This window comes from Delphinapterus leucas, chromosome 19, assembly GCF_059928025.1.
Source record: "Delphinapterus leucas isolate spDelLeu-1000000601 "Yukka" chromosome 19, BTC_Dleu_Yukka2, whole genome shotgun sequence".
Classification (NCBI taxonomy): domain Eukaryota; kingdom Metazoa; phylum Chordata; class Mammalia; order Artiodactyla; family Monodontidae; genus Delphinapterus; species Delphinapterus leucas.
Genome location: NC_143147.1, coordinates 38,497,650 through 38,512,410, shown reverse-complemented (window position 1 = coordinate 38,512,410; position 14,761 = coordinate 38,497,650). Strand labels below are relative to the sequence as shown.

At 38.8% G+C, this 14,761-nt stretch overlaps 1 protein-coding gene across 1 annotated transcript in view; it reads right to left on the bottom strand.

The window, feature by feature from the left end:
* Positions 1–14,761, bottom strand: part of ANKFN1 (ankyrin repeat and fibronectin type III domain containing 1) — a 138,605-nt gene that overhangs the window by 57,025 nt on the left and 66,819 nt on the right. Inside the window, exons 5-7 of the mRNA XM_022552625.3 lie at positions 13,201–13,298; positions 10,072–10,162; positions 4,567–4,674 (exon numbers count right to left, since the gene is read on the bottom strand). Coding sequence (XP_022408333.3) covers positions 4,567–4,674; positions 10,072–10,162; positions 13,201–13,298 — 297 coding nt within the window. The remainder of the gene's footprint in view (positions 1–4,566; positions 4,675–10,071; positions 10,163–13,200; positions 13,299–14,761) is intronic.

Sequence of the window (14,761 nt, the reverse complement as noted above, 5' to 3'; positions counted from 1 at the left end):
TTTCAGCACTGAAAGCTTGAAGGCAATGAAGCAACACCTTCAAAATATGAAGGAAGATTATTTCAGTTGGGAATACTATACTTATCTACTTCTATACTTATTCTTATTTATCCTAAATAAATATTAAATAGAATAACTACACCTTAAGACAGTTAATGTATCCAAAACTTAGCTCCCAAGTGTCGTGACAGGAAGCTACTAGAGGAAAGGCTCCCACCAATGGCAGACAAACCCCAGAAAAAGGAAGAGATGGTAAACAAAAAAGAAGAAATCCAGTATTGGAGAGTGGCAAGAAGAGTCCCCAACGTGGTGGTGAAAGGAGATCCTAGGGTGCCAGTAAGTAACAGACATAGAGGCAGCCAGTAACCAGGCTAGATTGGAGCAGGTCAGAGGGCTCTATGAGAGGTTTCTTTAAGAAGATGCCATTTGAAACAATACTTATGTATCTGATTGTATTGAGAGAAAATTGATAGAACTGGAGAATAGCTTGGGGATTAATTGGTTATAACCACATGGAAAAATAAAAAAACACATAAAAGTTGATTATTATCTACAGAGGAAACAAGTTATCCAGGAAAGGAAAATAATCATAAAATTTATATGGTCATTATAATGTTAGCAATAAATATTGATCTTATTAAAATGACTGTATTAGGAGAATGAGGGAGTAGGAATTACATGTACGTATAAGAGGGTGGAGGGATAAAAAAGAAATAATCAACTTCCTTAGTGAGATAATAACTATATATATATTTAACATACAAATCATTTTAATGAAGGACCAATTCTACTTTGTATATTTTTTTAAAAATCAAGAATTAGCAATATAAGCTTGTTATTTAGAGATACGGAGAAAATATCAAAATAATTGAGCCTCTAGGGAATAGAAAATGGAGGATGGGAGAAATTGTTTTTTCGTTCATAATAAAGTTCTTCGTAGTGCTTTACTTATTTTAAGTAATTCAGTCCTCAGATGGCTGACAGGTTTATATAATTCTTGTCTGCATTTTACAGGTTAGCAAAGTGAGGTATAGAGAAGCTGGCAACTTGCTTAAGGTCATGCAAATTTGTAAATGTCTAGCCTGTATTTGAACCCACATAATCTGGCTTCAGAGTATAGTCACATATAACTTAAATAAAAATGAAAACTAAACTAAAAAAATTAGACTAAAAAAAAGAGAAAAATGAGAAATGCTACTACCAGTTGGGAAAGGGGCCCATGAAAATGTCCAATAGTTCAGGTCTCCTCCAGTTTGGGCACATGGTACAATACAATTGTACTTTTGGAGCTCTTGTGGTTGGGTTGGGGCCATGTGACCAGTTTTACCAATGAATTTTGAATGTAAATGATAAAGTCTTGTCCACATGACACCTTCAAGAGTCTCTTTTCCTTTTCCCATGGGTGCTGAAATATATTTCCAGAAAGAGGACCGTGACAAGACAGAAGGACAGCCAGCCCTCAGGCAACCAGAGGTAGACCTATAGCATGTGGGAGAAATAAATATTTGGGGGGTCATGTGGCTACTGCAGCATGATATAGCCTATCTTGACTGATGCAAGGTCTAAACTCACTTTTCTCCTAAGAACCACTGTGGCTTCTATTCTGTCTCTGCTTAGTTCAGGGCTCTGGAGTAATGGTTAGTTTTCTGGACTCGGAATGAAGCAGATCTTTAGCTTTTAAGTGCTTGGAGCATAGAGAGCTTATGTTATTCATACTGGTATGTCTCGCACCTAACACATAGGAGACAGTGTTTCAATTAATGTTTGCCAGTTGAAAAACTGGATGATAATTGAAATTCACTCCTGTAGGGGACTGCTTTAGTGAACACAGTTGACTTCTTTATAATTCATTATGTATGTCAGGACATCAACCCTGTGGACAATAAAGGCCACTCAACATCTCCATTGAATTTCCGTCCCAGTACTAAAGATGCGAATTAGCTGTGGCCAGTTTTTTAGCCAAAAATAGAGAAATTAATGTGGGTTTTGGTATCTCCCATGCAGGGCTTTGGTAGGAGAAGGGATGTTTTATTATTAGTTCTGCATTTAGAATATGCTGTGTATCTATTGAGTACTCCAGGCTCATTACAATGGAGTCAGTGATTATACTTTAATTCTAGGACATATAAAATGCTGAGGATGGAGAGCATCTCATTCTTCATTTGGAAGAACAATGAAAAAAAAAAAAAGCTAGAGTTTGCAAAGTGCCTACTCATGCCAGATGAGTTTAATACATTATCTAATTTAATTCTTGTAACAATCCTGAAAGATACATATTATTATGCTTGTTTTTTTCTGATAGGGAAGCTACGGCTCAGAGAAGTTAAATGTTTTTCTTAAGTACACACAGTAAGTGGGTGAACTGGGGTTTGAAATGATTGTTTTTTCTAATTATAAAATTTGTAAACCACGTAGTATCAATATAGTTTATTTTAAATAACAATTTTGTAGTTTTCTGTATGCAATACCTAATTATCCTTAATTTATCCTTTTAGATTTAGAGAGATTTATGTTGTATCATCTCGGAAGGTCATTTCTTTTATCCTGGCATATTATAGGTCAGTGTTCCCCAAAGTTTGTGGCTTGGAACACTAATTCTGTAAAAAATGTTTTACAGTGGCCAGGTAAGTTTGGAAAATGCTTGCTTAACCAAATTCAAAATTTCTTTTTATTAGAGTCTTTAATATTTTAATGTATATTTTACATTTCCAAGAGAAGGATATATAATGTAACAATTTCCAAATATACTTGACTAGAGACCCTTTTTCAGCTGAGCGTCTTATAGAACCACTCTTATGTGGAACACGCTTTGGGTACTGTTTAAATATACATTTCAATATAAAAATATTCCTCCCTTTTGGTAAGTTCTACCTTATGCCTTACTTAAATCTTTCTTGATACTGTGTGTATATTTACATCCCTGTGGGGTGAAAATAGGTACATGATAAAAGTTGGACGGAAACCATAGAAATAATTGGGCTGTCTAGACAATCATTTCTTGATTATTGGAATGTAATCCAGTAGTAATGGGGAGAACATCTAAATCCTCAGATAATATAAAAAATAATCCCTCATTCTCATGAGTAGTTTTAGCTTTCCCCCTCTGATAAAGACCAAACACAAAGTGGCTTATGAATTGCAGAGAATAATCTATCCAATTGCTTCATTATTTTAGCCTGCCATGCAGGAACTAATGGGCAGGGAAATGACGGAGAGGCAGAAGAAGAGAAAGGAGCCTAGAGAATGCCTGTCCTGGTTAAATGGGCCCTGGATAACTGAGAACTGAGTGTACTTTGGTCGGTGTGGAATGTTGAAGGCCCTAGTCTGGGTAAAGTTTTCCTAGAGATCCGAGAATGACATCCCACTTGGGTTTCCTTCTTAAGCCTCTTCCATGCATATTTACATCTCCTAATGAACCAGCCACTCATTAGAACATTCTTTTCTTGCAAACAGTTGCCCTCATTTCTAGCTATAGCCAACATTGCTGAAGGGCTCTGTTGTCATAGCTATACAGCAACTGGGAACAACTTTTTGCTAATGCTAAGTATGATTTCTTTATACCTAGTCAAAACTCATTTAGCATTTCTTAGTCTCAACCATAGATTATTAACCTAGCTGGTCCTGCAGTGCCCTGAATCTAGAGAGTACAATGCAGTTAGAGATGTGATGGGTGAAGGAGCATGGAAAATGAAACCTTTATGGAAATTTAATCCTCCAAATAAAACTAAGTGCCTGCTCCACGAATCATTACCCAGATCAGAAACCTGACCCTGTCCCATTTGAACAGCCCAAGTAGAAAATAATCTTTTTAAAGCTTCTCAGAGACTTTCTGGGTGTAGTTGGCTAGGTCTAGAGAACTTATGCTCTACTTCCTCTTGAGCAGTAGTATAGGGGAAGATTAAAATCCAGGGTGAGATTAAAATCCAGTGCCCTGTCCTGATGTAAGGGTGGGAGACAAAAACGAGGTGTGGCAGGAAGACTGGCTTGGAGACAGAAAACCTACGTTGGTATCTTGATTCTGTCTCTTCTTGGCATTGTGACCTTGGTCAAGTCACTTAGCCTCAGTGATAATTGCCAAAATGAGGATGAAAAAGAGATATTGGATGTGAATTGTATGTAAATTTTATAATAAATGTACACAGAAGTTTAATATTATTGTTGCTGTTATAATTGGTTGTGCTTCCTCAGGGATGTTCACAGAATTTTTGTTGCAGGTGAAAAGTCTGAGGGTGAATATCCCGAAGACTCAGCACACTGAGAAGTTTTGTGAAGGTACAATTTAAAGGGAAGGGAACTAATGGCAGCTGCAATTTTTCCTGTGCTTGTTTTCAAACTGTTCCTATGGAGTGAGGGTGCAAAAGAAAGAGGAAGGGAAAGAAGGGAGAGGGAAGTCTCTTCTGAAGGGTTAAAGTAAGATAGTGCTGTAAAGTGATTCCAGATGTACAAATATTAATATCTCTCTCCCTCCCTGATGAATGAGAAGGTATGACCCAGTTAGGAAACTGCTAAAATTACCGGCGCCACCGAGACCTCCGTCGATGGCCCAGCACAGATTTTTATCCTTACCCCGGCAACTATAATGCTGATGAAGGGCTCGGACCTGCTGCAGCAGACCTTCCAAAACTTCACTCTGTCCCTTGTGTCTAGGCGCTCTGTCGTCATAGTCTTTCCAGTCTATTGAACAAAAGAAACAAACAGAGTAAAATTTTCAAGTAGGCGAGGCCTCTTCCCTGCACTGCCTCGGGAGCTGAGTTTTGCTCATACTACCCACAGACTGTGTGGATGAGCACCCAGTACTTGCGCAACTAGCAGGCATTACCCAGGGTTTGGAAGCTGCCATTTTTCAGGCCCTGTGCAAAACAGCAATTGTGGTTGGTTTCTTGAGTTGGACAGTTTTAAGGCAAGAGAAAATGGTAATTGAAAGCCAAAAGAAAATAGAGAATTTGGGAGTCCAGTTTCCCCTCCCCCAGCTCCTTACCCTCCTTTTCAGCGCCTGTGTCCTTATCAGTTCCCCTGTCACCTCTCCACTCAGCACCCCAAGTCGCCACTGGATTTTCACAGTAGGAAAGAAAGGGGTGGGAATGTGCAGACTAGATGAAATCCACGGTCCCAATGCTTTTATTGTAGGTTTGACACTTTTGGCCAAATTGACATTTCTTTCCAAGGAAAGAGCCCATGTCAGATGCCAAGAAATGGAAATCTACATTTTGCTCTAATGAATGTCTGCTTTGGTTAGCTGGCACAGCAACTCCTGCACATACTCGGAGCCACCAACCACCCTGTCTGCTCAGTCTCTAAATATACAGTATTAGCTTACATGGCAAATTTAAATTGCAATACCCACTGAGATTTTTCTCCCCCTTCTATTTTCATTCCATTTGGCTATAATGATATCAAGAGTAATAACCCGTATGGGACTAATGTCAAGATTATAATTCTGCTGTCTCCAACTCTGGATTTTTTTTTCGGCAGGTCAGTCATTTCATAGTCCATCCCTATTCTCTTTCTCCTGGTTTTACTTTCTGGATCTTTCAAAAGCAACAACTTTAAGTGCTTCTTGGTTGAAATGCTTTCTCTAAAATTGCTAGACATTCTTTTCGAGAAAAGCCCGTTAGTTCACAAGTATATTTGAGGCTTAAATTCTAATCGAACAAGTTTCAAATTCCCTCCACCTAGAGTTATTTTAAAATATGGAGTCTCCCTTGTTTAGAAACTTAAGCAGATGCCATGACAGTTAAAGTTAGGTAAAAGCATTCCACATTGGTCCATCCAAGGCCAAGTAGTACAACATAGTTAGAAAGAATGCAGGTTCTGGAGTCAGATAAACCTGGGTTTGAGCCCTGGTTCTTCTGATTCCTAGCTCAGTGTCTGTAAAACAAATTACTTACACTGACAGGGCCTCTGCTCCATAGTATGAAAAAGGAGTATAGTATCTATCTTGCAGGATTTTTGTGAGGGTTAGATGAGAGGTATATTAGCTATCCAGTGCAATGTTATGTGGAAAGCCTTATGTAAACAATAACTTAAAAAGAAGGGAACTCATTGTTGGAAAGTTAACTTCCTGAGTGGTGAGTATGGAAACATCATTTCTTACCTTAGCAGATAATTCCCTTTGAAGAGGAAGGCCTCAGAGATTTTGTAATTCCTCCTCCTTCCCACCTTCCCCCATGCACCCTTCTTCATTTTACCTCTTAGAAGACTGAGGCCCAGAGATAACCATTCCAGTTCTAAATTTTTCAGCTTGGTGGTGATGGTGGCATAGCCAGGACTATAACACAGTCTCACGACCCTCCGTATAGTGCTCATTTCCTTATACCATGGACATGTTTTTGTTTTTGTTTTCTTTTGAGAAGGAGGGTCAGAGTTTGGTTGGAGTCTGTGTGGTGTGGCTTAGTTGTGGTCAACTCTGGAGACAGGGAATTGGCATAGGTGCTTTCTGTGGACTCTGTTCTTTGTTGGCAGAAACTGTGACTTAATTTCTCTTTGCTTCAGGTTTTTTCTCTGTAAGGTGAGCTTTTGAGTCTCTTTTTAGGTTATTTGTGGTTTCAAAGAAATACTGTAAGTAAAGCACCATTCTGGGCACATTGGAGATGCTCATTAAATGTTGGTGAGGCACTGTGACTAGAAGCATGATGGTGTTCACGTAGGATGGGCTAGGGAAGATCTTTTACTGGGAAATTTGGAAATGTTTGAGGGAACGAACTCCAAGTGGCCCTTGGACTATCTATAGTTTCCCTGGTATCTGGACACAGTGAGAATAAACATTGCTCTCATGTATTCCCAGAGGCCATTATGAGTTTGTTTCCTTAGTTGGATGAATGTATCTGAAGTACTCAGATAAGATGAGCAATGTTGTTGGCTTGAGTAAGACTCCTGGGGGACTGAATTACTATATGGCCCTGAACGTGCTAATACATTCTAATGAGTGTTAATACTGCCATCAATGCAGGGGGAGATGAAGTGGACCTGGCTCTTTCAGCTGAGGCCTATTACATCAGAGGTGAGCTTGAGCTGATGACTTTATGGTACATTAGAAAATTGCTAATGCTAAATTGCAGCCCGAGTGAGCACTGGACATGATGCCAAGGTTTTTGGAAAGAATGAGTCTTTCTCATAGATGTTTGGAAGGTTCTGATGACTACATAAAATAGGAGACTTTAGGGATGAGGGAGAAAATTGAAAATATATTAAGAAATCAGGAGCCTGACAGGAATAAACTTAGTGTGGTAGGAAAAGAGCAGATCATGCCACATAATACTGTTCACTGTTCTGGTAGTGAGACACTTCAATTGCAATGCAGTGCAGAGCTTACATTCACTGGTGATATCAGGGCTTTCCTGATCGTAACTCAGACAAGCCTGTCTGGGTCCTTTTCTCTTATTATGTACCATACCATATAACATAAGTCTATAAAAACACATTCAGGCCTTTTGTAAAAATATTTTAAAAAGTTTTATAGCCTACTGGAACATATTACCAAATCTCCAATTATTCTGTCATGTTAGAATACATTGTCTTCTAGTAAATATCTGAATACTGATGTATGTTACATCACAATGTCATACTCTGTTTATAAATAGAACCAGAGTGTTTTTATATTGTTCTTTCCAAGTGACATGGCATGTCTGCAGTGACTGTTTTGACATGTTTGGATTTCAGTTCTTTGCCAGATACCCCTACTAATCAAATGTGCTGTTTTAGAAAGTGTTGCCATTTGCTACGTTAATTACCAAGTAATAAGTAACTCTTCCCAGACCTGGACAACTGTTCTTTTCATTCTGGAGAGAGCTCTTCAAATGGGCTCTGAGGGAGAGTGTCTGAATAGAACTTGAAGTTTATAGAACTGGGACATCTGGTGTTTATAAGTAAATACATCATACAGATCAGAATTTGCATGGGGTCTGCGTTTGGAGTGGGTTTCCCTCTGACCCACCTTCAGGTCTAATTTTTTTTTTTTGCTGTTCTATCCCTTCTATCCCTCCATCTCCAAAAATACATACTCTTTTTACCCCCGTAGAATGAGATGGGTTCCCTAAGTATCTTAATCTTCCAATATTCCCCGTATGTGTTTCTGGTAAGTCTTCCGTAAGAAAGATGTCCAAGTAAGACTGGAATAGTAAAATCATCAAATGCTAGGGGACTTAGGAGTCTCAGAGATCCCTGGTGTTTGTGGTCCAAGGCTCTGTATGGCCTGATTTAGCTAGCTGAATCCACCAGAGGCAGTAGTCAGGAATGGTTGGCTGGCTTTTAGTCTGATTGTCTGCCTGATAGCAGGGCATTAGCTACCACAGCAGAGTCTTGACTAGTTCAGACTTGAATCCTGGCTCAGCCATGTTACCAAAGTTGTGACCCCAGGCAAGGCAACACCCTCTCTGAATCCTAATTTCCTTATTAATAGAGGAGGAGGACAGCATAGTGGTTAAGAGCAAGGAACATGGGGTTTGGACCTGACTTCAGTGCTGGCTAATTTTCTGTTGTTGGGCTGTATGTATGTGTGTATGTACCTCAACACTAATAGTTCCCTCATCAGTAAAATAATGAAAATCACCTCTCTTCATAACAAACCTTAACAGGCTTGTTATGAAGATTGAGTCAATCTGTGTAAGGTTCTTAGGTTAACAGGCAGCGTATAATGAGTTTTATAAATGCTAGCTCTGCTGTTGATGGTGATAGAGATGATAATGATGGTGCCTATCCACAAGATGGGAACAGTGACTGCTGTCAGGATTAAGTGAGGCCCTGAATGTGAAAGCCCATAATATACCACCTGATTCATGGCTTTTCCTGGGCAAAGGGTTATTATAATACTTGAAAAATACAAAAATATATAAAATAGGAAGCTAAAGAGCCCATAATCTCATAACCGAAATATCTGCTGTGAAATGTTAACAGTTATGTGCGGACACGCCCACCTAATTATAGTCAAACTCACAGTTTAAATGTTATATGAAAAAAATTATGACGTTTGTTTACATAAAACTCATAAGCATTTCTTCCATACAATGGATCATTTCTTAAAACACCGTTTTTAGGGGTTGCATTTTATTCTATAGTATGGATCTCTATATATCATACTTTATTTAACCGCAGAGTTAATATTGGATATTTGTTCTCCCCACCACACATGACATCTCACTATATCAGTACATTGGTGCAGTGCACATAGTTGTTCATGATCGTGTGTCTGCATCTGTTTCTTTAGGTTAGATTCTTAGATGTGTAATTATAGGGAAAAAGAAACGAATGTTCTTATAGCAGCTGATATAATACGGTACATTGTGTTCCACAAAGGATGGAGCAGTTTGCACTTTCACAAGAAGCGTATGATACCATTTTGAATGATCCCATTCGTGAAGATTTTTAAAATAAAATATAATTCAGAACAATAGGTTCATTATGCAGAAAACTCTATCATGTAGTATGTCTGGAGATGTTCTTCTTGTTAATTAAATTTTCTGGTTAATAGAGAATTGCCAAATACACCAGACATAAATTATTAAGTTTAAAATAATTAGAAGGGGCTTTGCTGGGTTTTTCAGCCACCATAATAAATATTATAGATTTCTGTTTGTGGCAGAGTGTATCAGAGTGCCTGTTAACAAGAAAGCTTTTCTTCTGACAGAATGTAAGTAAGATTTGCTAGACTTTTGGTGAAGAAGGGGAGGTGAGGTCTAAAATGGGCTGCGTGTACTCTGGGCCAGCCAGTCCTACTGTGCCATTTCGGTACATCTCCACAAAAGCCTGTGAAGGGTATGATCGGACCCATTCTACAGATGTTGAATTGAGACTCAGAGACTTTAAGTAAATTTTGAAAGTCACACAGCTAATAAAAGGTATAATGGGTATCAAATTCAGTCTTGCTGGTTCCAAATTCCCTCTTCTTTCATTCTACTGAGTTGCCTCCCAGGGGAACATTTCTGCAGAGGAATCATTCATTATGTGGCCAGATGCTACTCTGAGGACATCTTATTAGTCCCAAGCAGTGGGGAGAGGGAATGGCAATGGCATCCTGAGGATGGAATTGGAGTTGGAGTCTGGCCAGGCTTGAGAGAGTTCACAGCCACCACCTACTAGAAGGAGAGGCACATGCTGGTGTCGTGGTCTGAGCAGGTCCCCATCCTTTCATGTTATAAGCCGAGACTTGAACAAAATACTGTTGGCCCTGCAAAGTATCGAAATAGAGAGAATGATGCGTTGGGAATTTTATTTAGTCAGTTTTACCCTAGAAGCTTTATTCTGTGTCTGATGAACTTGTTCATCCCACTACCCATACTTTAACTTTCTAGCTTTTCTTGACTATTACGTTTTTACATGATAATAAACATATTTGGAGTGCCCTCTTAGTTTCTTTGTGCTTTCTTTTTTCAAAATTGGAATATCATAGTTGCTTTTCCTGACCTTCCCCAAACCATTATACACCAGTTTTTAAGTCAGAATAGTTCTTAAGGTTTTTAAGTTCTGTAAGGTTTACCAAAACCTGCAGTTTCTCACCCTTACCTCTTTTTCCTTATTTTCTCCTCCCCAGTGGCAACTACTATCACCTTCTTCTAGCTGATCAACTTGCTTTACAAGATCAACAAGTTGTAATGAACATCTTTTCAGATTAATAATTAGAGATCTGCTTCATTCTTTTAGTAGTTGTATAGTACTTCACTTTGGGTAAACACAGTCATTTATTTAACCAATCCCTCATTAGTGGACATTTAGATTGTTTCCACATTTTATGCTAAGTAAATAATGCTGCAATAAATATCCTTTACTCAGTTATTCAGACATTTTAAAAATTAATTCTTCGATGCTACTTCAGTTTTAAAACCATTATTAAAACAATGGTTTATAGGCTTTAATGTTTTATGACATTAAGAATTAAGGAGTTGTGGCTGTATGGAGGCTCCTCAAAAACATAAGAATAGAACTGCCATATGATCCAGCAATTCCGCTTCTGGGTATTTATCCAAAGAAAACAAAACACCAATTTGAAAAGATATATGCACCCCAATGTTCATAGAAGCATAATTTACAATAACCAAGGTATGGAAGCAAACGAAGTGTCCATTAACAGATGAATGGATAAAGAAGATGTGATTATACACACACACACACACACACACACACACACACACACACACAATGGATTATTACTCAGCCATAAAAAAGAGTGAAATTTTGCCACTTGCAACAACATGGGTGGGCCTGGAGGGTTATTATGCTTAGTGAAATAAGTCAGACAAAGACAAATACTGTATGATATCACTTATATGTGGAGTCTGAAAAATAAAACAAACAAACTAGGGAATGTAACAAAAAAGAAACAGACTCAGGATGTAGAGAACAAACTAGTGGTGACCAGAGGGGAGGGGCAAGATAGTAGAAGAGAATTAAGAGGTACAAACCACCAGGTAAAAAACAAATAAGATACAAGGATATAATGTATAATACAGGGAATATAGCCAATATTTTCTAATAACTTTAAGTGGAGTATAATCTATAAAAATATTGGATTACTACATTCTACACCCGAAACTAATATAGCATTATAAATAAATTATACTTCAATTCAAAAAAAAAGAATTAAGGAGTTGTTTTTTGTTTGCTTATAATATTTTAAAACGTTTTATGCTTTTATATTTTTGCTTTGAGGAATGTTTGTTTTCTGATGAACCCAAAGGGGTATTTTAGAAGTCAGCACCTGTTAAAGCACTGCTTGCAAAATTTGTAAAGTGGTGTTTGAAGTTAAAAAAAAATAGCAATCGTTGTAGAGCCTTTGCTAGGGATTTAATAGTAGTGGCCCTACCATATCATACACTTGATTTTTATAACATTAAAAATGGGTTTCTAGGTGCCTCAAGGCTATGGAGATTCTCTGAAGTGTAAATCTACTTGTAGGCTTTTATGTGGTTAGGACAGTGTCTGTGTTGCTCTCGTTGGATGACCAACTGCAAAAACTTAATCCCTGTAAAAAATTAGTTCAAATATTAGAGGACCTCTCTGTGGAGAGTTTTCCATTTTTATCACCATATCACTTTTTCTTTTAAGCGGCGGAAATTCCCTCGGGTTCTCTCTGCCCCTCTTCCATCATGTGAGCTATAGGGTTGGGAGTCAGATGACAATAGCATCTGTAGGGGCCACCCATTCAGGGGTTTGTTTGTTCTGCTAATCCACGGTTTTGGCCCCTGGTGTAGATGTGTAAGTAAGACTAAAAGTTAAGATCCTGTGATGGTGACCCAACCACCAAGAATTCTATTAGAATAAGCTGGTTCAAACTTGAAGAGGTGCAACCTAACACAGATTTTTAATTCTGGGCTTCAGGATTATGCTTTACAGATAACTGTTTTAATTGACTAACCTTTTAGAAAAACAAGAAAATTCTCCTTCTACCTCTCACATATGAAGGTCCTAAGATATTAATTATTTGAACTGGATAAAAAAGTACAGGCTTAATTTAAGTGTACTTAAAATCTTTTTCAGTTAAAAAGATTTTGATGATCCAGTTTTGTTGCATTTAATTGTTTGAGGAAATACAGGGTTTGTTCCAGTCTGGACTGATTCGTTAGGTGTTTTTATTTTCTGCATTTCATATGCTTATATGGTTTATAGTTCTATAAATAATTAACACTTAAGTTTAGATTGGTTAAACAAATAAGCACAGTCTGTTCCAGGTTTTCATTCACAGTTTAAATTGGTTCAGGTTACTGAGAAATGTAGTGCCACCATATATAGTTTCTTTTCTGTGAAAGCACACTTGGGCAGATTTTTTTTTTTTTTTTTTTTTTTTAATAAAGGGAAAAGGGTTTCTCTCAGGAAATTGTGTGACTCCAATTGATGACTGATCTCAACTGAGGCTGTGGGGATGAGGGTTGGATGAAGCTATTATTTTTACCATCAGACAGGGAGTCAAAATTGGATCTCATAGAGCCTTTGATCCCTCCCCAAAGATTAGACTGTGATCCAGAAAGCAGCAGCTTTCAAGGCTTGCATGAGGCCAGTCTTTTTCTGATCTCTGTAGAACATGGCAGCTTACAAAGTGGTTCATGCTGTCTGCTCACTCCTTTGTGGGGTTCAGATTATGGGTACCAGACACATCACGCTTAACGAGTGGCAGTTGTTGCCAGAGGACTGGGCGTTGGCTGTTGCTGGGATGTATGAACATCCCAGCACAAGCATCAGGGGTAGGGGAGTGGGAAGTCTAGTGGCGTTTACCATTGTAAGTCCTGTGATTGTGCATCTCAGGGTCTGCAGGTTTTCCATGATGATTTCTCCAGCCAAAGGACAAAAGTCTTTAGACATGCTCCATTCCACTGGATGGAAAGGGGAGGGGGGCAGAGGGGGAGGGAGGGAGGGAAAGAGAAAAAGAAAGAAAGAGAGAGAGAATAGTCATCTACCAAGAAGCATCATAGAAACTCTAGCATATAATCTCTCTCAAAAACAGTAAGTTTACCCTCTTTTCCCTGTATTGGCACATGTAACAATTCTCCTCGGCATAAGTCAGTTTCCAAGTTCACCATTATTTTTTAAAACAGAGGCGGGGAATAAAGTAATCATTCAACAGTGAATAATATACCTTAATGTGTATGTATGTATATATGTATATAGACACACGTGCGCAGGCACATTATGTATAAAAGTTCATTGTATATAGAAGATAAGTTATTTACTTCATGTACGAGGCGAAGGGCTCATTAGGATATTACCTTCCGTTTGTTCCCACGTCTGGCTTCTGTTTCACCATTTTGCTGAGAGTGCTACTTCGAGCTCCTAGGGGCATTCTCATCCCAAATGAAGAAGCCTTCTTTCATTTCCTTCCACATAATTTGACTCCTTTTCCTTCTGGAATCACCCTCTTCCTTTAGTGTGTCGTATGCTTCTCCCCTGGCTTTCATTCTCCTCCCTGATACTGCCTTCCAGGCTTTTTCATTAGGCTTCTTTTCAGCTGGAGGATTTGGGATTTGCGGCTGTTCTCTTTGGTGGTCCCCACACGCCTGACGTCCCCAAAGTGGGTGTTCATTCACAGTTAAATCTTAACAGCCAAATTGTAACACCCCATTTTACTGTGAGACACGCTCTTTCATAAGATTTTCCTCTGGTTGAAAAAACCGTGGTCGGGAGAGAGAAATTGTACATCATCGGTCAAAAGGGTCTTAAGTGACCGTTTACACACGGCAGGATTTGAGGCGATCCTAAATGAAGCAGGAGCTTCAGTCACATGGAAGACAAGGCCTGCATGTTTCTAAACCTCATGATGACAAGCTATAGGCCTTAAGATTTAAACTATATTCTCTATGACACTTAAATACTTCAAAATTAAGCCAAACCATCTCTAAATCCTGCTGTTCCCCTAGAGTCACACAATCCCTCTGTTCAGAGTTGCTGCCCCCGCATCCTCTGCTTCTCTGCATTATGCTCCTGGGAATCTAGCTTGCTATCCTCACTCTCTTGAAATTGCTCTCCTAAAATTCCTAGTGCTTTGATCATCCACAACAGCCTCTTCTTGGGAAATCCTGCCACTTTGGCCTCCCCCCGTTTTTTGCAACCTTCTTTCCCCTTGGTTTCGGTTGCACCCTGTCTTCTGCTTCTTCTACCTCCTGATTCCCTCTTTTCAGGCTCTCCCTGGTTCCTCCCTTTCTTTGTCCTTTGATGTGTTGTTTCTTGAGGGTTTGGCTCCTTTTTCATTCCACACGCTTGTCCCAGGTAGTGACCTTATCCACTTTTATGGCTCCAACAATGACTCTTGAAACTGTAATTCTAGGTTTAGCTTCTCTCT